This window comes from Halichoeres trimaculatus, unplaced genomic scaffold, assembly GCF_033239565.1.
Source record: "Halichoeres trimaculatus isolate MK-OKI-2021-1 unplaced genomic scaffold, fHalTri1.1 fHalTri1_scaffold_8, whole genome shotgun sequence".
NCBI lineage: Eukaryota > Metazoa > Chordata > Actinopteri > Labriformes > Labridae > Halichoeres > Halichoeres trimaculatus.
This window is the reverse complement of record NW_027437186.1, coordinates 28,936,550-28,960,402: the sequence shown is the minus strand read 5'-3', so window position 1 is coordinate 28,960,402 and position 23,853 is coordinate 28,936,550. Positions and strand designations below refer to the sequence as shown.

The following is a 23,853-nucleotide window of genomic DNA, read 5'->3' as shown; positions in this document are numbered from 1 at the left end:
CAGCGCATTTCTTTTCTTGGCTTTGAAAGTTAGGTATTCTGCTGAGCTCATTTGTCTGCACAGGTGGGGGAGAAGCGATGCATCTATTTGCCACCCTGTGGCCGTGGCTCTGACTGTCTATGGATGCAGATGAGGAGAAGCGGGTGGAGAACTCTAGAGGGATAGAGGCCACGCTGGAAGCTGCAGAGCAGGCTTTGCAGAAGGATAAGGTCACAGGGTTAACAGGCCAGCAGGGGGTGTAAGGCCTCTGCAGGGTGGAGGACAGGACAGGGAGCCGGCCTTTTCTCAGGATGGCAGTGAGAAGAGAGAGGCGGGTGAGAGGAGGTCGGTGCCGAGAAGGAAGAGGAGGAGGAGACTGGGGACAGACAGAGGAAGACAAGCTCTCACAGGAGGAGAAAGGAGTCTGAAGCAGACTGGAGCCAGGGGCGAGAAAGTGCCTCTTAATTTGGACCACAGCAGGGGAGAAGATGCCAGAGAGGACCGAGGAGCAGGGGGACACAGTGCGGCTGAGCGAGGCGGGAGACGTCACAGAGGAGAGCGGCACAGCTGACCAGCTCTTGTCTCTGTCTGAGCCCTCAGAGAGGATGGACTCTCTGGATGAGGCCGGGGTGGGGAACAGGTCTGCAGAGTCTGTGGGGCTCACTCTGTCCTCTGAGACTCTATTTGCATAGTAACCTGAGCTAACCTCAGAAAGTCCAGAAGTATCGTAACACTGCTGCTGGGAAAGGCCCCTGTGTTTATACACGGCTGTTTCCATAGAGGCGGTCCCTGCAGGCTGTCGGTGGGACTTATTTTCAGCCTGAGCATAGACTGGAGACTGACGGTTCAGGGGATCTGGTGACACATTCAACTGAAACACAGAAAAGTAGTTATTAAGAGCTGCTCTGATTGGATGGAGGATTCAATTTGAACTTCTCTGACTTCAACTTCAGGTTTTTGGTGGGAGAGATCAAAATGTCAGAGTTACAAATTAAACCTCTAACAAGAATTTTAAATGAATCCGATTTGTGCAGAGAAGAAGTATTTTAATAGAGCTGCTCTGACACTCATTGCAGAAATAGAACTGAAATGAACCAATTAAAGTCCAACTAACTCCTTTCACTGTTTGCATTTTAACCTGCTTCAGATTCCAATTAAAGTGTCAAGTGTGATAGTTCGTGAATGTCTGTGTACCAGTCATTTCTGGTTTGAACATATTTTAAGAACTACTTCCTCATGTATGTCAACTTCAGGAGTGTTTTAATCTTTGCACGGCTCTTCAAATCTCTCAAACTGTTGTCATGTTTCAGCTCTCTGAACCAAATTAATGATCTTGGAGCATCTTGAGATGAAGGATAAGATTTTTATATTGATAGAGCAGAAAACTGAGTCTGATGTTCCAGTGGTTTGTCCTCAGCTGTTGATCCTTATCAAAATGATCCATGTTCCCTTAGCCTGCACAGATAAAACTGAACATGCAGTTCCGACTTCCTTCTCATTAATTTATGACTTTACCCTCATTTTCTTTTATGAATTTAACACTTTGTTCTCAAAATCTTATTATGTTTATCTCAGTAACAACAGTAAAGCAAAAAAAAAAATCTCATACAAAAAGAGTGACCTGTATGAGAAAAGTGCTCAGTTAGGCCTTTCTCTGTGGCCTTGTACATGTGTAGCTGGGTATTCCCAAAAACTAACATATCCCCTCAAGCCTGGCAGTGTTTCCCAGACGTAGAATCTATGCCAGCCAATCAGAAAACACAAAATAGTCATTCAGCTGACGTTTTAGAACCAAAAACTCAGCTTTGCAGCACATACATAAAACTGTTAAACTGCGAAACCATGAAACCCAAGTTTCCCAAAATCTTCACCTTTGCTGGTATTTTCAAAAAACATTGTTTTTAGTGACGTAAAACTGTGGATTTGTGTGGAAAACTTCTATTTGGCAGTGTTTTCCAGACATAAAACCTGTGCCAGCCAATCAGAACGAGCCCCCATCATTCAGCTGTAAAATCTCAGTTTACAGGCGTCTACACAAAACCATGAAATGGAGTTTTCCAAAATCCTCACTTTAGCCAGAGTCCCATAAAATATTGTTGTAAGTGACGTCAAGCTGCAGTTTTGTGTGGATGACCAGCATAAATGTTTGAAAATATATGCGGTTTCCCAAATATCTGGCTACATGTGGACATGGTCTGAGTCTGTCATGCAATCATCTCAGAGCAGGTTCAAGTGTGTCAGGTATGAGCCTGATTGCTCTGATTTGGAGCAGCTGGGGGAGGGCTTATAAATGTGCCGTGGCTCCAGTTCCCAGCATTGAGTCTCACTTTCAGAGGTCGAGAGAGAAAAGGGTTGCTTGTTTGTGTGTTTCTCAGTGTACTGTGTTCTGTAAAGCAGCCTGAATTTTTGGCATTGTGTCCCATCTAGCTTACCTGAAGCTGTTTTACAGCTGCACTAAGAGGAATTACATCAGTTATGGTTACAGGAGTTTATTTAGCGTTACCTTTGAATAATAATCTCACAAACTATTAGTTTCACTATCAAGCAAGTTTGCAACATAAACTTTCAGCATCTTATCCTTCCTCTGATCAAAAACAGCTTGTAGTGTCTTTCTGTTAGCAGAAAGATAAGTGATTGAAGTCTGATCATCTTCTCCTGGCTGGCTCACCAATCATATTTTGGATTTCCTCAACATTTATTTGGAGGATAAATAAACTGATGACAAAATCAATTTTTAGCCTTTTCTTTTTATTGAAGATCTCTGATAGATGGACGTGACTCCTCAAATCTTTCCCTGAGTTTCAGTCCTCAGTGACGTCAAGGTGTGTGCATGGACATTTCTTTGGTAAACATGTTTTGCTCTTTACTGGAGAAACACTAGGGTTAGCCAAGTCACCCTGACATGCTCTCAACATCTTTTTGCACATCCACTTTCCAACATAACTTGTTTGTTTGCCAGGTGCCTGGTTTTTACAGAAAAACAGACTTGTTGGCCTTTTTCTGCCACAACATGTTTCGCCTATTACCTTGGCAAAGCCAGGCAGACAGCTGATAGTGCTTCTCCTAAAGGTGGGAGAAACAACAAATGAGTCATGCGATTGGACCTATAAATTGGGACACCTTTAAAGGGAACCTGTTAATCCTCGGTAAAGTTTCAAATACTAAAATGCAGAGATGTTGGTGGGATTCTGGTCATGTATTCCAGCTTCTCTGACTAGCTCCTTTCAAGAACTTTGAAATACTTTTCCACCACTGTATGCCTTGTTCAGTTTGTCTCAAAAAGTTGCTCATTATCAGTAGTGAAGGAAAAGAGCGGCTACTTTTCTCCCTCCAAAGACAAAGGTACAAAAAGCTGGAGGGAAAAATCTGATGTATCCATAAAAAAGGGGGAGCTGATTCCATTTACAAAGAGCTTCCATGAAGTCTCAAAACAACAAGCCCTTAGTATCATTATGGCTGTAGGTTATGTAACAACGCGTGGGTGCTCACAGTTAGCCTAAGCCCTTTCTGTAAAAACATAACCTTCAGGTGATTTCATGCGGACAAAGCTCGGTGAAAAGAGATGCTCATAAGGTGTGTCGGATACCTTTGGAACTCAGGGGGAGCAGCTGAAACAAAGTGTCTCAGGAAGGAGCTAAACAGCGCGAGTGTATTCATGGACACAGTGGAAAATCAATGAGGAGCTTTACGGGCTGATAATCATGCAAAGCTTCTCTATAGGTGCCTTTGAAAGACACTGAAAGGTGAAATTAAGTATAATTGATGAAAATTGAGTCTCATTCATTTAAAACTCCCCATGACCAAACTATCAGACAGGGGCATCTCATTTCACCTTTTGCTCTTTGAATCACTTTGAACTTGTGCTTTATTTAATTTCTGGCTCATATTATTACCGTATTCAGTGTGTATTTTTGTTATATGTACATCATGTTTAAATGGTCTGATTGTATGATACTAAGCTCTAAATATTTATGAAATGAAAGGGTGTTCTGAATGGAAAAATCAAGGTTGATACTGATGTTTTTACATCACCTTTTTGTACTTTGGCTGTGCCCCCTGATGTGGAATTGGATGTGGGTTGGCTCACCTGTTTCCATGTTACCACCAGACACAGAGCTACAGCTTCATTTTTATTTTGCCAATGTTTGTGTTGGTACAGCGTTGACATGTAGCTTTGTAGCTAATATTAACTCCTGCTATCTCCATTTTCCTGTCACTACTGAATACTGTGATAAAGAAACCATACTATTAATGTCATACAGTCAAGGAATATCTGAGGTTTCACACGTTACCCCTCTCAGTGTGAGTTGCGTCTTGGATGACCCCCCCCCCCTTTTTTTTGGCACTCCCAAACGAATCGAGTCATTTGTGTAAAATAAAAGTGAGCCAACCCCAAATATCTGCATGTTCATGCAAATTATGCAGTTGTTTGTATTTGGTGTGGATGCAAGGGAAGACGTAATAATTTTCTCTGCAACAGCTTACTGGATACTGAAGTAATATTCTGTTTGGTCTTTTGCCCTTCTGCTCATCAACACTGTCAAAATTTGAGTCTCCTTCCTGTGTATTTTTCTTCCTGTTTAGACAAAAACTGTCATGCTGCCAACATTTTTACCCAAAATAAACCACAAAAACAAATTAAACAGTTGACTCCATCAACCCAGTAAAAGCATTCCTCTGAATCAGTGTGAAGGGAAATAGCTTTTCCACATTAAATTGGTGCCAAACAACAGGTTAACTTCAGCCACTGACATCAGTGCATGACTCATACTTTACCAGAGGCTGCTGTCTACCAACGAAGCTACAACTGTGCATCTGTAAGTCACACTATGTTAAGACATAACTGAGAACAAGTGTTTGAAAAAAAAAAAGCAATAAACTCTGCAACACATTACTTTCCTTTTTTATTGATTTGTTGAACTATGATCAAGTTCAACACAATTTTTTAAATTTAACTTATACATATCTGTTCTTTGAACTATTCAAACTCTAAAATTCAGAAACATGTCTGTTTTAGTTCTTATTTCAAACCCTCCAGGTTTAAGGAGAGGCGTGGTCTCTAATCTATAGCTCATTAAGTTGTTGGTGGCAAAGTTTCCTGTCAGTTTCCACATGACATTGAGCATGTCCCTCGAGTGTACTTACTTGAGGTTTTGTCCCCGCTTGCTTTGTTCTTCCTGCTCCTCCCTCCTCACTGCCTCTGATAAAGACCTTCTCCGCTTTGAACACTTCCCTGTCCGACATGATCTTCTCCTGGGACACAGTGAAGCTCTGCCAGGAGGACAAGAAGTGAAAGTTTAGGAGGACTGAAGCGAGTGAAACCTGAGAAAACCCGAGGTGAACTTCAGCCAACCCGTCTGGGCTTGGGGGTGTTCTCAGTTTCACCATGACACATGCCCACACGTATAGTTCACATGTACACCCACATGTCCTGCTGACGCTGGGCCAGCACATGCCTCATGGACTGACAGGAAAAGGCACGAGTGCATGGAGATACAACTTGTAATGAGTTTTACTGGAGGGGTTTGTGAAGCGATGAATGAGAAGCAGGAATGAGCCATTTTTAATATGTTATTCGTGTCTTTTCTTTATGTCCAGTCCACTGAAAGCTCTCATTGGTGTCCTGTGTCTGTTTTTGACTGTAAGTTTATGAGTCCTCATTCACTTTAAAGATCTTGCTGACAGGTTTCAGCGTATGATTCAGGGAAAAGGTTTTCATAGCAGATTGAATCTCTAACAGGGTGAGCAAGACCTTGACATTAAGTCTATAATGAGACCACTTAAAAGAAAATCAAGAATCAGACTGCAGCAGGAGCTTCTTCCATCACTACAATAAACTCAGGAGAATTTTTAAAATCCGACAAGATAGCTTTTATAATTCAAACCAGATCAAAAACTTCTCTAAATGGTATCTGAGAATATGTTTCAGCATTACTCAGTGCAGCAGTGAAGTATCTGCTTTGTCATAGTCTCTGTTTGTTTCCTTTCCTCTAACTGTGCCCTGTCTAGTGTAAACTCCATGTCCATTCATCAACAATGTCAATTTATACATCACAGCCCAGAGCTTTATTATGATGTCTTGCTAATGATTTTATATTGGGATTTTTATTGTTATAAAATATTTAATTTTTTATTCATTTATTTTTTATTTTGTTTTATTTTGTTTTATTTTGTTTTATCTTTTATTTTTTTCAAATTCAAAACCCCCCAAAAAACTGAGATGTCAGATTTCTTGAACAAATGCTAAAAACTGACTCAAATGTGATGTGCCTTTTTGGGGGAAATGTTGCTCCTGATGTAGTCTGTAGAGATCATCATCATTCAACTTTCAAAATGGTCTAGTGTTAAAAAAACAAACTTAAAAGAAAATTGAAGAAATTTAAACCCCAAAAATCTCAAAAGAAACTAAGCGTGAGAAAAGTGGATCATCCCAGCCTTTTTATACATAGTCATCTTCAACATAAGAGCTACTAGTCTAGACTTTCTGGTAAGATTTAATCTCCCTTAGCCACCTGTCACTGGGTTAATGGTTTCTGACATAAAGCTTTGATGCTCTCATACCCAAAGACTGTATCAAACACTGATGTAGGGGCTGCTCATCAACAGTTCAAAAAACACATTAGAGGCACAAGAGTTATAAAATGATGCAAAAAAGGAAAAACTGGTGCATTGAAATAGCTCAGAATGTAGGAGAAGAAAAATTTAGGGCTATAAATGTTGTTTGAGGTCAAAATAGTCTAAATATGAAAATCAAACCTTATAAAGTCCAGATCCTGATCCTGCTATATAAACATATTCTCCCTATATCATCCCCAAATGGATAAAATTTTCCTCTGTCAGAAACAGAGTATGTTGATGTTTATGCAGCACATAACACAGCAGAAAACTGACCACTTATCATTTGGTATCAACAGACACCTGAGGGACGGGTGAGGTTTTGTTTCACAAGTCTGAAATGATGGAAACAGGATGTGTGACCACACTGAGAGTCCGGTTTTTACTATAATCTCTTCAAGAAAGAGTCAAATAATAGAGCATTCATATCAGTTAATATGTCAGTAGGACATGCTGGCCCTTGGTAATTTTCACAAAATTAAACACGGTCTCCAATTTATGAACAGGTGTGTAGGTGTCTCACAGAGCCTTTGGAGCCAACCCCAAGTGGAGACTCAAGGAAATGCAATTTTCAGCACTTCAGCTTAATTTCTTATGACTTGGGGTTGTTGCTTGATGTGAAACAGCAAACTTGGCATCCTATGGTTCAGAGAGGTTTTGGCAGTACATCTAAAACACTGAGACAAGTCAAATGTAAGTTGGTTAAACTAGAGAAAGCCAATCAAAGTGAAGCCCAACCAGAACATGCACGTGCTGTGGGGACAAGTAAAGGGATAATGGTGTCACTCCAGCTCATGTTACATTCAGATTCTGTGACCCCGTGTTGGTTAAATAATTTTCAATCTGACTTTTTCCCCATAACTTTTGACAGCTTGGTTTTCTGTTTAATAGCCTGGGACATGAGTCACTTCAGAAAATCTTTCATCTAAATTCATCTTTTTGAATTTTTCTGTCACATCAGACAAAACATGATGATATTAATATTCAAGACTTTTCCAGTTGGAGAAGATGAGAGAGAGACATTTGTGTAATGAGATGTTTCTGAGCGACAGGGAGAACTTGTCACATCATTTGATGAAAGAGAACCAGGACATATTTCAGTTAACACTCATTCAGGCACGTTGCAGCTCATTTACACATTAAAGCAAAGTGAACGTTCATTATTTACCAGCAAAAGAAATATTCTATTTGAATTTCAAAAGAGTTCTTTTAAGAAAGTTCCCCCAAACCTGACATGATATTCATTTGGATTTCATACTTAGTGACACTGAGGGTCACTTTAGCCTTATGTGGAGGTCATACACCCACTGGCCACTTTATCAGGCACACCTGTCCAACTGCTCGTTAATGCAAATTTCTAATCAGCCAATCACATGGCAGCAACTCAATGCATTTAGGCATGTAGACATGGTCAAGACAATATGCTGCAGTTCAAACCGAGCATCAGAATGGGGAAGAAAGGTGATTTAAGGGACTTTGAACTTGGTATGGTTATTGGTGCCAGATGGACTGATCTGAGTATTTTAAAAACTGCTGATCTACTGGGATTTTCAGGCACAACCACTCAAACAACCACTTGTTACAACTGAGGTATGCACATGAGCTTCTCTGAGCGCACAACACGTCCAACCTTGAGGCAGATGGGCTACAGCAGCAGAAGACCACACCGGGTGCCACTCCTGACAGTTAAACGTTGCCTGGTCTGATGAGTCTCGATTTCTGCTGCCACATTCGGATGGTAGGGTCAGAATTTGGCATCAACAACATGAAAGCATGGATAACTCCTGCCTTGTATCAACAGTTCAGGGTGGTGGTGTAATGGTGTGGGGGATATTTTCTTTGCTCACTTTGGGCCCCTTAGTACCATCTGAGCATGGTTTAAAGTCTACAGCCTACCTGAGTATTGTTGCTGACCATGTCCATCCCTTTATGAGCATAGTGTACCCACCTTCTCATGGCTACTTCCAGCAGGATAACGCTCCATGCCATAAAGCTGGAATCATCTCAGACTGGTTTCTTGAACATGACAATTCACTGTACTCAAATGGCCTCCACAGTCACCAGATCTCAATCCAATAGAGCACCTTTGGGATGTGGTGGAACAGGAAATTTCCAGCATGGCTGTGCAGCCGACAAATCTGCAGCAACTGTGTGATGCTATCATGTCAATACGGACCAAACTCTGAGAAATGTTTCCAGTACCTTGTTGAAACTATGCCACCAAGGATTAAGGCAGTTCTGAAGGCAAAAAGGGGTCCAAAACAGTACTGGCAAGGTGTAGCTAATAAAGAGGCCAGTGAGTGTACCTTTATGTCTGTGCCCACAGTTCAGTGAAGGATGTGAGTGCTTCTGCCACCTTAAGCAAAATGTTTCAAACAAATGCTTTCACTTTAAAGTATAGTTTTCATTTAATGAGCGTCTTGACATTGTTCATGTTGTTTAGTCTTTTGTGGTCTATTTTAATACAAATTAATTAAAGAAAGTTCACTCTAACTAAATCCTACGCTTTCCCAACTCTCACTGAATTAAAAGTCATGTTCCTAGCCCTAAATTCATTTAAAAACAGCACAAAATGCATCTACCTGTATCTTTTGGAACAGATTTGAAGCTTTGAAGAGCTTAAAACTGAGCTACCGCCAGACCTGTCTACACTCAGTTCTGGTTTGGCTGTGCTCTGTTGTCCAAAAGCTGTCTGCATTTTTAGATTGCAGCGCTGTCAGACAGCTGGGGTCATCCGACCCTGGAGTCTCCACAGTAGTTACAAAATCAGAGGTTTTCCATCTCCATAATGAGATTCTCCTCATTCATTCTGTGGCCAGTGGCCTCAGAAAACCTCTGACCCACGGATGTAGGGTCTAGCTCCTCCTTTTGTGATGGTTTGTATTGTGTAATTACAGCTGGTGTCAGAATGGAATATTTAATTCTGATGTTTTGACATTTCTTTATCTGACTTCTCTTCTGCCCTGAGTTGATTTAAACACTGTATCCAGTCATTCATCATCTTATTCAACTTAGATGCGCCCCTAAACATGCAGATTCAATCCACTTTTTATCTTTATCTTTTCTGAATGGTTGAATGAAGAAAGACAGAAATTGCTTTCTTCATCAGGTTATAACATGTTTATTTCTGCTGTAAAGTTAGGAATGTAAATCATGGAGCTTGAAGTGGGCAGTAACCATGGATATCCCAACATTCTAAAAGCCAGAACTGTCATTTTGGCAGACAGACGAAGGCAGAGGGTGTTAAAACAATGTAATGTTCGTCTGGACAATGCAATGATGATGGTGCCGATTTCTATTTTTAGTCACTGGTAACTGTCAGTCGTGACCACACCTACTGAAAACATTGAATGAAAACAGGGATAGGTTAAATTGTTAAATTGAAAAAAATCTATATTTATTATTACACAAATTTTTATTTTTTTACCACATAAACACAAAAAAGTACCGAAAATTGGTACCATCGGGTACTGATACTAATTGCCAGGTACCGGAATCCACGTCTTTTGGACCCAGCCCCAAATGGTCATCAGAGAAACTGCAGTTTTATCCACTTCTACACAATTGTCATTGTCTGAATTGCTTATTGGTTTAACCTCATAATATTTAATTAAACTGAAAATAAGACCTATCATCCTTAGGTCTTTACACTGAGTAAATGCCTGCAGGCTATGTTTTCACATGGGTGAATGAACATTGCATACCAGAGTAGCACATTAATACATGGGTTTTGCAAGATTAACATAATTTCATGCCTAATTACTTCAGCCTCATTAATAAACAGATTTCCTGTTCAGGGCAGAAAGATAGTCACAGGAAAATAAATCTTATTTACTAAGACTGTTTTGGAAGCAGTGGTATAGTATTTTGCCCACAAACACAGATTCAAGCTGTGCTTTTAAATGTTTAATGATTCAAACATGGTGACCAATATGCCTTAGCCCAATACTCCAGGACATGACATTTAAGTTGAACTTCAAATGAAACTGAGCGTATCAAGCATCATTAAGTCTCCCACATTTATGATAATTATGATCCTTAAAATACATGTATGACATTTGATAATGACACTCTTCAGTGTTCGAGAATAATGAATCTCAAGCCTGCTGTTCTATCGTCAAGCAGTGATGCAGAAATTGAAGGCTGTCAGTGTGACCCTTACTCTGCAGACTGTAATTGGCAGCTTACATCAATAATTCTATCACATGCTGTGAGTCAAAGGCGGTTATATTTAGAACTTTAATTTGATATACAGTGAATCATGGGGAGATTTGTTGTAGCTGGTATGTCTCACGGCTGAACGTTTACCCTCACAGAGATGACTCTGAAGAACTGACTCTAAATTGTACAAAATTTTCAGATGTGTAAAAGTAGGTGCGTGATTACATTCAACAAATGAGCATAATAAATGGTAAAATCTTTTCAGTAGCTTTACAAATTAGCAAAGCTGAATAGTACTTGTAGAGAGTGATTCAGATCCAGAGTATGTGCTGTCACACTTTTTGGTCTCTGGGATGTTCTGAAAAACATAAGAGAGTGAGTAGGAACAGAAAAGAAAATGTAGTTTGAAGTGAAAAAATAATGAGACCTTGTGGGTCTGAGTACTGTCCATTATATCACAAATCAGTGGTATCTGCTCGACATGCATGCTGGTAATGATCACTCCTAGCTTAAAGTGTTTTTTTAAATAATACTAACAGACAAGTAATTACTTTGCTTTGAGCTCAACAGCAGCGTGGGCTGCTCTTTCTCTCGGTGGGCCGTTAATGAGCTGCATACTCTCACGGATAATCCTGTACATTCTGCCCTGTGTCATAAACACACACATGGAGGCGACTGCAAGGAGTAAGATAACAGAGCATGTGTTGTTTAATATGTTTAGCAGTTGACTTTATGGTTTTTATTTTGAACAAAAGCTTAAAGAAAAGCTGCTTACATACTGACTGAAGCTTTATCAGACATTGCATGCTTGCATGACTATAACGCCTCAAACACACCAGATATATCTGCAATTCGACTCTGTTCCGTTGTGTGTTGACTGTTTGTCAACTCACACCGACAAGCTGCATGACTGACCATCAGCTTGAGTCGCAAGACTGAGGAGTTCCCGCGCTTCCCACTGCATTAATAAGCCTCTCTTCAGTCATGTTGGGCTGTAAAACCTCAATCCTGTTGACTTCTGGTCATTATGTCCGCTTATCGTCATAGACAAGCTAAACTCGACTAGAATTTGCTATTGTTTGTTTTATTTTGAAAGTCACTGGGTGTTTTTAGGTAGTTTCCAGCCACAACTTCCTGTCCTGCTCAATCTTCCCTACGCTGAATTTATGCGACACAGCTCTGTGTCCGTCAAAATTAGGATGGTTGCGTATTACCTGGAACATGACGGACAAGTCACTCAGACGTACTGCAACAGATCCAGTCGAAGTTGATTCATTATTTGATTCGTTTTCATCAAGCAGTCCGGTTCAGTCCAGTACGGTTCGGTCCAGTACGGTTTGGTACAGTTAAGCCTGATCCTGTTTGCGTTTCCACAGCAAACTGTGCCCTCTCGTGGTGGGCAGTGTGTAAGCTGGATGCTGAAAGCCGCATCTGTTAAAAAAAATAGCGTGACGCCATAGCAGCATGACACAGTGTACCCTACTAATAAGACAAACAAAGAAGAAAAATGCGATACACTAAACAAAGAGCAACGATAGAAGACATCCAGCATTTCGTCATCTCTGTGATTGGCATGTAGCTCTTTGATACAAAGTGTAATTAGGCTTTGTTTCAGAGAAGACAGTGTGCCACCAGGAGAAGTGCAGCCGTTGTCTCGGGGTAAGTGACGATTCTTTCGACCAACCAATGGTCTGCAGTGTTATAGCTCCACTTTCGAGAACGAGAGCGGATTGGTTCAGTCAGGCACCCATAAGAAAAGGTCCCAAAAAGTGGGATGGCTTGTCTTGGTTATTTGGGGATCTGTCCCGGGATGGGTCAGTGGAAACGCCACAAAATGCGTGCCATACCCAGATGAACCGAACCAGTCTGCTTGGTGAACATGCTGCTATAGACTTGAATGGAAACCTATCTGATTGCATCTGGTGTATTTCAGGCATAATATACACACAATAACAGCTGAAATACACCAGATGCGTCAGCAGTCCATCTCTTCAAGTCACTGTGTCAACTTAAATCACAAAGACTGTAGTTTTTCAGCTTATAATGAATAATATTTTAAAAAATAAAGCAAACCACATTGGTTTCTTTGTGTAAGGCTACACAATGTTGCAGCAGTAGAAGCAAACACCCCCAAGAGAGAAGGTTTCTTGTTCTACCCCTGACCCAGGATCAGTCCCAGAGCATTTCTCTGTGGGTTTGGAGTTTCTCCCTGTGGGTTTCATTCAGACTCTTCGGCTTCCTCTCACAGTTCAAAGACACACTCCTCGGGTTAATTGGTAACTCTACATTGCCCATAGGAGTGAGTGTGCATGAATAGCTGTTGTTTTCATGTGCTAGCCTTCGGACTGAACAGTGAATTAATTGGCGTGTTCCCCAGCTCTCACTCGAACAAAGTTGATATGAAAATCTGTACAGATAATAGATGGACGTTTTATTCCATCATTCATGTATGACTGATTGAATGCTGGTGTCCTTGGAGCAGAGTGCCACAACAAAGCAATAAACTGACGTTGGAGTCCCATAAATACACATGGACATATGACCACATACCCCAAAAGAAAACTCCAGTTTCCCTTTGGTTTTTGACTTTCAGAGTTACACCAGCGTGTGAGGCCCAATTTTACACACAAAAAAAAATTCAATACTACATGTTTGAAATGACAATCTTCCCTTGTATGAATGCTAATCATGTGTTTTTCACTTTTTTGCCATACACAGTGGTCGTATGTCATACCATGTACCTCTTCAGGCAACAGCATTGAGGTAACTAATGGTGCCACCCCCCAGTGAGAACATCTTTGAAGTCAGAGAACTGACCTTAGGCTGCGGAGGCAGCAAGAGCCTTGGCTGTTAATACAGGATGAACAAACCAGTGGTGAATATATACACACACACCACCAGGAGGTCTGATTCAGCCTCTGGGTTTAACATCTGAGTGTGTAAACTTAGCCCAAGATCAAAAGTTTGAATAACTTCCTGTCAGACATGTCATGCCTGAAAAAAACTTGCACGTTTGATGCAGTGAGCTTCAGTAGATGTTTGCTTTTTAAAACTTTTGCTCCAATCAGATGTGAAAACAAAATATAACTCCATACTTTTATGATGAGCTGAGACTTTGAGGAAACTACTTCTGCTTTCCTCTGTGACAATAATAAAAAGAGAAAAATCCAGTGGTAAATATCCATTAATTACAAGGAAAAATGGCTTAATTAACGATTTTTCTCAAACTGTTTTCTAGTTTCCAAAATGAACATCAGGCTGTATTAATACAAATTAAAATTGTGAAATTGTGTTGGTTTATTTACTTTAACTTCTACAAACAATCAGATTTTTTTTGTATTACAAAAAAAGATGAGCATAAATATTCATAAATGAAGGACAGTAAAAATAAATACTCTTAAATGCACACTTTTCTTTTATGTACTCTTTTTCTCGGATACTCTATATTTGTCGAATTAATATAATCCTATTCTGTATATAGAGTGGACAGCATGGCTCCACCATTTACCATTGTACGGTTTTGAAGCTAAAATTCCTCCATCACAGGCGCAGCCATCGTAGCAGTTGTGCAGCCAGAGTCTGTGCAGTAGAGACTGTGAGGGATTCTGGGAGAATCTGAGTGGATCGGGTGAAAAAAATTAGAGTCTAATTGCTTCCTGACTCTACCTCCCGACATATTTTACAGTCCCCGAAAAAAGAACACAAGAACGGCAGCTGTCAATCATCGATAAACGTGATGTAAAACCTTGTTTTTAACCTCTTATAACTACTGAAACCGAAACTTTTCCGAAAAAAGAGGACTTGAATACAAGGCAGCCAAATAATATCTTCAAATCACCTCAACAATCAGACGTGAGAAACATTTCTACGAGTTGTAGTAATTTTTTAAAGTTTGACCACAGCCCATCTGGAATGACTGGAAAGCTGGAGAAAGATTTTTTTACTTATACTGCAGCCAGTCACCAGGGGGAGCAGTTTTTCTGGCGACCTCACTTCGAGCTAAGCAAGATGAAGCCCTTTTTTTTTTTTTACAGTCTATGGGTGTACCATACCTGAGCATGGTACAGAGCAGCCACACTGGCCATACAAACTGGACTTTTGGGTTGTAAACAAAAATAAATAATTTCCAACGACATGTGAACATGTCATCAGAGTAAACCCATGACAGCCTTTTCAGAAAGAGGAGCTTTGAATGTGAAGGTGGAGAATGCAGGTGAGGGGGCAGGTAATATCATAATTACTCAACTTGTGATGTCACAAGGTGAGCAGATTCTGAACGAAGATTTTAGTGTTATCAGACAGGGGGATACTGTATCCCTTTTAAAAAGAACTCAGGATAGTTGGACGTCTGTGGTCAACGAACAAGTAAAGCTCAGACCTGAGAAGAAAGGAGAGTGTAATTCGTGGTGAGCACTGAGGCGGGAGCAGAGAAGTATGAGGGGGAGAACAGTGACAGCAAAGATTTTTCTTACTCTATGTGCAACTCATGTGCAAGACTGGAGCAAGAGTAGTGCTCTCAAACAACAGGTAGTTTCCACTTCTATTTTGTCAGATTAAAGTGGTCAGGACTGCACATGTCAGGATGATGTTATTCTTGTGAAAAAGTTGGGGCATGGTTACATGGGTCTAATGTTGAGTCGGTGCCAATGGATCTGGATCTGAAATCAGATAGATAGATAGATAGATAGATAGATAGATAGATAGATAGATAGATAGATAGATAGATAGATAGATAGATAGATAGATAGATAGATAGATAGATAGATAGATAGATAGATAGATAGATAGATAGATAGATAGAGTTTAGAAAGGCTGGGTGTTGGGAGGCTGATTATTTCAAAGGACCTGTGTGTGATGTTTGTGAGTTTGTCTCTGTGAAGGAGAACTGGAGGTGTAACCATAGCTACTGGCCCCACTTTCAGGACTAAATGTAACATTCAATTATTTAAGACTTTATTTCTGATGCACCAGAGTGAATAAAGTAAGTTCCAAATGGTACAAAACAAGTACTTGAAAGTTTAAGAGCTGCAGCGTAGAGATATCCAGCCACTGAGCTGGAGACAGATGTCACAGATAATTAAAACCAGTCATTGATTCTCTCTTACTCGTTCCTCTGGGTGTCTGCTGTTGTCGTACCTTGTTAGGGTGATCTAGCTGTGCTCCAGGTTTCGGTCCCTCAAGAGAGATTTTAGGAGTCGGTAACTCCCACACCACTGGCACAAATGTGAAAACAGACGGCTTAGGTTTATCTCCTGTTGAACCCTGTGAGACAGAGACAAAAAAACAAAAGGACTTAAGCTAATAATTATGATATTTGTTTCTCTCCTGCTGAGATCACAGTCGACCTCTTCTCTTAAAACCGCGTTATTGTCACACTCAGCATCATCCGCACAGCAACAGCACATTTAGAGTTTCTCATCCGTCACTGCTTCACGGGGTTTCGTGGCTATATTCCACCACTATTGAACCTTAACTCCTTCATTAAACACACACACACACACACACACACACACACACACAAAACACACAGTGAGAGAAACACAGATTAGACAATTTAGCACCCTCCAGCTCAAAGCCCCAGCACACCCACACTCATTGAGCACAAGTAATGAGACACTACTGAATCCGCTCAGCTTCTCCTCTGTGGAAGGGTTCTCAAATAATTCTCAAGCTGTGCTGTTAGTGTTGGTGAAAATTCATTCGGTTTCATGATGTAAACCTGAAAACTCGTAAATAGAAAGACAATCAAAAGGTCCTCAGCCAGCAGATCTCACTTCACATTTATTCAGAGTTTCATGAATCAGATGAGTAGATTTTCCGTAATTGCCTCTGCCAAGGAGGTTATGTTTATGGGAGAGTTTTTCTGTCTGTTTGTTTGTTTGTCAGTGAACAACATAACTCAAAAACTAACAGACAGATTTTCTTGGAATTTTCAGGAAATGTTCAAAATGGGATAAGGAAGAAGTGATTAAATTTTGGAAGTGATCTGGATCACTATCGGGATCCAGGATTTTTTTTAAGGATTTTTTATCATTGTGAAATAGGGCTGTTTTTACCATATGTGTATATAACTCCACCATAAATGGTCAGATTGCTTTGCGAAACAATACGAGACAAGGTCACCATCATTTCTGACAGATGTAAAAGTATGATCCTAATCCTGGCAATAATCTGGATACTAAGATCTGGGGTATGAAATATGTACTGGGTCATCATCATTTTCAACACTGTCAGGTAACAAGTTATCATACAAACCACCAACTAGCACCAAATTGTAGTAGACAGTCTGCTGAAAAGAAGTATAACATTAAAGTAGGACTAAAGTGTAGAGTTACAGTATGCTTTGGGGAGGTATGTGCTCTCTGAGTGCTTTTCTAGTTATTTTTGAAATGAAATAAATAGCAGAAATCAAATGTAATTCCACTTCAAGCTTTTGCAGATTTTAAAGTCTTTGAACTTCTACTTTTGTTTTCTGCTCTCTTCTTTAGCTTTGTAGCTTTTCACAGGAGTCATAGATAGTTACACTCTCACTCATGAAGAGAACCCTAAATTCTTGACCACAAACTCATGGGGAGACCTTTTCAGGAGGTTCCAGGTTTTGAATATGAGATCAATCATTACTCAAAAGGAAAAAAGCAGATAGCAAAGGCTGCTCTTTACTGTAGCCTGATAAATACTGTGGATATGACAAAAACAACAGTGTGTCAAGAAAAGGTGTACTTTGAGATCTCTGTTGAGTCAAGATTGGACCAAAAAGGATTCTGATTTTGCTTTCATCAGAAAAATAAAGAGCAAACTAAAAAGCTGTTGACAGGACTGAACAAAAAATGGGACACATACTTTCAGGATCCCATTCATGCATTTTCTTTCAGCACCTTGGAAGGTTGTCAATTGTGTGCTGCTGCAAACTGGATGTGTTTTGAGTCAACATCACCGCCAAACCTCTGAAGTAACACTTTAAGGTTTATATAACTCCTCATCAAAACCACTGCTATGAGTCAGTGTCCATGCGCCTCCATTTAATGAAGTCATTTACGATAAAGAGTGAGACACTCTGGGGACTGAGACACTTTAACCAACACTCTGTCTGCGCTTCAGCCTGGTTATGTGAGTCATGATCCTCCTAAGATGTTAAACACCATATAGCCCCATAAACCTGTGAGTTCCAGACATTGTGGATTAATCCCAGTCTTACACTCGTGCAAAATTCACTTAGTATTTGTCTGATAATATTTTTACTGGAGATATTATTAAATACTGTCAACCTGGCATAATTGTGAGGCTGATTTACATCATTTTTGAAGTGGGTCATTTTCTTTATTTTAAGGAGGGGTACCATGCTGCTCAAAGTCTCTATTCTGAAGGCCTGTCAAGGATGGAGCTATGTAAAGATCTTGGTGTCTCAGGCCTGCCCCTCAAATATGACATGAGCCAGAGATACCTATGTGATGACTTCATCATTTCAGCATGCCTCATTAGGATGTCATGAAAATCTTGTGGAGATCCCATGCTTTTTCCAGAATGGACTGTTTTGATAAGTTTACAGCCAGATTTAAGGATTTCTACAACACTTGATTTTTTTTCTTCTAAATCTTTTCAAGTTTAGTCTGAACATCCAGCGATGTTACTTCATATCTACTTTTCAAAAAATGGAAATTGCAGAATACCCCCTCTCAAATGTTGTTTCACTAACTGTTCAAGTATTTCTGGTTACATCAGGACATCTGCAAAGTTGCCTGTCACTTCCCGGAGGCTGTGATGTCTCTGGCTGTGATCACTTAGGATTTACTCTAAACCTCAAACGTATCACGTACACACATAATGTCAGAGCTCATCCTGCAACCTTCTAAATTTCCTCAGTTATCTAGCCTTGGCACTTCAGAAAGAAATTTTCTCCCCTGAATTATAAAGCTTTGTCTGGCCTCCTTGCTGCCCACTCTTGTTCCTCCTCCAGTCATCAGTGTAAAGAGACTTTCACCTACAGTAGTTTTTGTATCCTTTTTCTGACACAAGGTCTGAATCATAACTCCATGCTGGCTCCTCCTGCAGGTTGGGGCCAATCCAAATTCCCTGACAGAAACACAACCAACTATGGGTCTGCTAGCTCACAGTTACTGCCTGTAAAATCTTTCTTTGCCACCGTTTGCTCCTTCTTTAGCTGATTAACAAGGGCGTCTGTTTACAGCACTATGAGAGGAAGACCTGCTGGTCATATAAAGTTAGCAAAGGTTACCAAAAGTGGTGTACACAAGAGCACAGAGGTATCAAGGGAACATGTCTGATTTAGGATTCAGCAACAAGAAAGGGATGAGAGGCCAAGTGAAGACAAAGGAAAGAATCTAATAAACAAAAATCCAAAGACACTTACCAGGAAAGAGAGCCAAGAAGAAATAAAAAGTAACATGCTGACAAAGACGGGAGGAAACACAGAGGCTGTTGACACAGGCGGTAAATAATCACAGGCATGATGAGACACAGGTGAGACAAATGAGTGCAGTCAAACAGGAGGGAAACGCAGCAAGAGGTAAGATTAAGGCTATGTCCACACATACTCGCACATACATTACATTTAGGCCTGTCATCCAAATGAAACCACAGCTTCTTGTCACTTAAAACAATGTCTTCTGAAAACTCCGACCAACGTGAAGATTTTGGAAAACTCCGGTGTCATGGTTTCCTGTGGACACGGGTAAACAGAGTTTCCTACGTCAAAAAACGTCACAGTTGAATGATGGGGGATCATTCTGATTGGCTAGCATAGGTTTTACGTCTGAAAAACACCGTCCATTATGGGTTTGGCATGCCATTGGCTGATTTGCCCCCCCTGCATATGGACAAAAGTGTTTTTAAAAACAAATCAGGGGGGGATATTCATTTTTGAAAATACCCAGCTACATGTGGACATGGCCTGAGCCACACATAGGAGGCAGAAAACAAAATAAAGCAGGAAACACAAGGGAAACAACGCAACTATCACTAATAAACAACAAGACATAAAGAAGAACTCAAAGAAGAAGAACTAAAACACAACACACAGAAAGAAGTGAAGAAAAAAAGTGTAGAAACATAATGTTTGATGCTTGTAACGTCACTTTCCAAAAAACTTGTATCATGTCTCATGGATTGTGATGTCATTGCTGCCATTATTACACAGACCAGGGTCCTCAGTCATGAAGGAGGCCCCCTTCAACATCTCCAAAGAGCCAGCTACTGTTTGATGCCCATGCACAGGCTGAAGTTCAATTTCCCATTGTAGGAAGAATAGAATAGAATAGAATAGAATAGAATAGAATAGAATAGAATAGAATAGAATAGAATAGAATAGAAATACTTTATTGATCCCAAACTGGAAAATTTAAAAAGTCTCCAGTGGGATCTCCTTGTCATGTCAGTATCATTGGAAGCCATAAGGACCATCGAGGTTCAATTTTTTCTTCTCAGAGAATAAAACTTTCTTCAACCTTTCAATGTCCCACGTTTGGTGCTCTCTGGAAAAGTCCAAATGGGAAATTTTGTGGCATTGAAGGAGACATGATCATTGAAGATGTTTTTTGTTCTTGAAGCTCTTCTCAGACAGAAGCTTTCTAATGGTAACTTGGCTGCAGTCTGCAACGGTAACACTCTTAATTTGGGTCGAGGATCATCCCGAGTCATGACCAACAGCCAATCACGTCCTCCAGCTCAGTGCTTTTGTTTGTTTTTGGTCTACCATTTGACTTTCTTGTTCCATAACCCTCAGATCAAGAAATTCAAAATGACTGTCTTACTGCATCCAGCCTTAGCAGCAATGGGGCGTTGGGAGAGGCCTTGCTTATGTAGCTCAACAATCCGACCACATTTAAAGAAAGAAAGTTTTTTAGTCTTTGCCATCAGGTCATGAAAGTGTGAATACCTGATAGAAAATGTCATTGAATATACATTTCTGCTTAGGTTTAGACTTTTAAATCCTGTGACCTTTAACTGTTGATCATACAAACAGTACAAATATATATTCATGCAGTTTTTTAACAGGTCTTAAAATGTTGATCAGGTGTGTATATGTTCTTACAACCACTGGGCTAAAACATAGTTTGGAAAAGTTTTCTGCTTGTTAAAATACTCTGGAGACAAGTCTGGAGACACTTTAAATGTTACATGCAAATGCAAGCAATAAAAAAAGTCTGATTTGTTGAAGGCGGCGATGCAACATTATGTTGTGGGTTTAATAGCAATCCATGTGTGGGCGTGAGGAAACTTTTCCTTTTTTCACAGCAGAAATCCCACAAACTCTGAGAAAAGGACAGGTGCTGTGTACTTTTCATTCTTGTTTCCTCTCCAGTGTTAGCTGGAGTATTTCAGGGAGCTGAGATTTTTAATGAATCAGTGTGATAAAGGGGAAGCAGCACATGTTCAAAACTCTATGAGAAATGGATCACACGTCTTTGGCATGTTCATGTCAACAGTGGCAGAAAATTACCATATACACGTCCTTTTCACCTTTATCTCACAGTTTCAGAGCATGCAGGCTTGTTATAGTAAATCTACTTGGCAGGTTAATTAAGAGGGACATGAAAGACGCAGCTTCAGCCTGGATACATTATTCACTGATCGAGCTATTGCAGAGCGTCATCTTCAAATGCAGCAAGTGTTTTCTTTTCTGGACTGACACAAGGCTGCCATAATGAGATATTCAGGCTGCAAATCTTACTGTGTGCAATTTGCATTATAATCACAGTCTTAAATAGTGACATGACTAACAGTGGGAAAAAAAAGGTGCATGTACTGATTTAAGTACTCATACAGACCTTTATCTTAGGAGAACATATTACAGCCTCTTAAAGCTGCTTATGTGACTGATGCTGTCCTACAGCAGAGGGGAACGGTAAAAGAGTAATTCTGGGCTTAATCGTTTACAATTTATAGCTTGTGCTCCAGGTTTTTTTGTTTTGGGTTTTTTTAATTAAAGATAAATAAATTTGAAAATTAGTTTAAGTTATGTTCATTATATGGCTGGAATTTACCTTACTTCATGCATAACAGTAGCACAGAAAAAAACTAAAAAAGCAGTCAGAGAGTGCAGAACTCCACGAAGCATATTGTGATTGTTATGCAACACTTCCTACTTTAATGTTATACTCCCTTTCAGCAGACTGTCTGATACAATTTGGTGTTAGTTGTAGGTTTGTACGATAATTTGTTACCTGACAGTGTTGAAAATGATGATGAACCAGTACATATTTCATATTCCAGATCTTAGTTTCCAGAATATTGCCAGGATCTGGATCGTACTTTTACACCTGTCAGAAATGATGGTGACCTTGTCTTGTATTGTTTTGCAAAGCAATCCAACCAGTTATCGTGGAGTTATAAACACATATGGTGAAAACAGCCCTATCTCACAATGATAAAGAATCCTTTAAAAATCCTGGATCCAGATGGTGATTCGGATCACCTCCAAAATTTAATCATGTCTTCTTTATCCCATTTTGAACATTTCCTGAAAATTTCACGAAGATCCGTAAGTTAGATTTTGAGTTGCTGTTCACAGACAAACAGACACATTCTCCCAAATCACCTCCTTGGCAGAGGTAATTAACCTATTTACAGCCTGGTTCAAAGAACGTCTCCTGTCTGAATTGCTAATTTCACTATCAGCCCATACTGTACGGGGGCAGGGGGGTTTCTAATTTGGCAGTTTAGAGGATATTAAGATCATGAGCTTGCCCAATCAGAGGTACAGCTCAGCTCACATGACTGACTGCACCCTGTAGTTGTGCTCGAAGCCCCAGTCACTTCCAATATGGCCGCGATAGCCAATTATCTTCAAATGTCCATTTGGGAAAATGACATCAAGGAACAGGGTTCTTTTTGTTTACTGTGTCGCATTTTTCTTCTTTGCTGGATTTATAAGTGGGATACACCATGTCGTGCTGCTATGCCATCATGCTACCAAATAGCAGTCCATACAGGAGTGCTTGGTGGAAACGGGGCTAAAGTGAAGTCTGGTAATGCCCTTCCAGTGCCAATCTACCATCTCCAACCTCACCAAGCAGAGCTTACGCAACCTCACTCTTCATTTTGTTGATAGACTCTCAAGTTTGAACAGACCACTGCAGAATAACTGCTGCATGTGGGTTGGAGTGGACATTATCACTAACAGCTTAACCTTTGTTTTAGCCCTTAGCCATGCTCTAATACTCTCCTGGGTAGCTTTCTTCTGCTCTGACCTCCCTTTTCTGTCTGACAGTCCAGTCCTAGTGTTCAAAATTACTACAAAATAAATCACAGAAATTCTTTCCAGTAGAGAAGAAGGACACATTTTGCCTCTCACTGGTAAACTTTGCTGGCCAGTGGAGTGTTGTCAAAAGGACTTCTGGTCTATGTTCTGTAAAAGTATTCATGTTCACCTTGAAAAGTCTGACCACAGATAATGAGAAAAAGCATTTGGAAATTATCAGTCTTTGTGCAGATGTCATTACCTCTGCCATGGAGGTTATGTTTTTGGTAGAGTTTGTCTGTGAACAACATAACTCAAAAACCAACAGATCTTCTTCGTAAAAATTTTCAGGAAATGTTTAAAATTGGATAAGGAAGAAATGATTAAATTTTGGAGGTGATCAGGATCACCTTCTGGATGCAGGATTGTTCTAAAGGATTCTTTATTATTGTCAGATAGGGCTGTTTTCACCATATGTGTATATAACTCCATATTTGATGGTTGGATTGCTTTGCAAAACAATACAAGACAAGGTCACCATAATTTCTGAAAGATGTAAAAGCAAGATCCAGATCCTGGCAATATTCTGGATACTAAGATCCAGAATATGAAATGTGTACTAGGTCATCATAATTTTTAACACTGTCAGGTAAAAAATTATTGTATAAACCTGCAGCTAACACCAAACTGTAGCAGACAGTCTGCTGAAAGGGAGTATAACATTAAAGTAGGACTTAAGTGTTGCATGAGAATCACTGTATGCTTGGGGGAGGTCTGCGCTCTCTGAGTGCTTTTCTAGTTTTAAATTGTGGATTCTGAACATGAAAATATATAATTTAAGCGAGACTGTTTCAAGATTACTTATAAAGTCCTCACATAGCCTTTAAATGCCATTCATAAGT

At 40.0% G+C, this 23,853-nt stretch overlaps 1 protein-coding gene across 2 annotated transcripts in view; it reads right to left on the bottom strand.

Moving 5' to 3' along the window:
* The window catches only part of mlip (muscular LMNA-interacting protein), a 33,100-nt gene extending 13,903 nt beyond the window's left edge, over nt 1-19,197 (bottom strand). Inside the window, exons 1-4 of one of the 2 annotated variants that reach the window (XM_074676012.1) lie at nt 19,124-19,197; nt 15,892-16,017; nt 5,125-5,250; nt 686-850 (exon numbers count right to left, since the gene is read on the bottom strand). In XM_074676012.1, coding sequence (XP_074532113.1) covers nt 686-850; nt 5,125-5,250; nt 15,892-16,017; nt 19,124-19,159 — 453 coding nt within the window. In that variant the 5' untranslated portion in view covers nt 19,160-19,197. The remainder of the gene's footprint in view (nt 1-685; nt 851-5,124; nt 5,251-15,891; nt 16,018-19,123) is intronic. The other variant, XM_074676013.1, reaches the window with a different exon arrangement.
* Between the last annotated feature and the right edge of the window lie 4,656 nt (nt 19,198-23,853).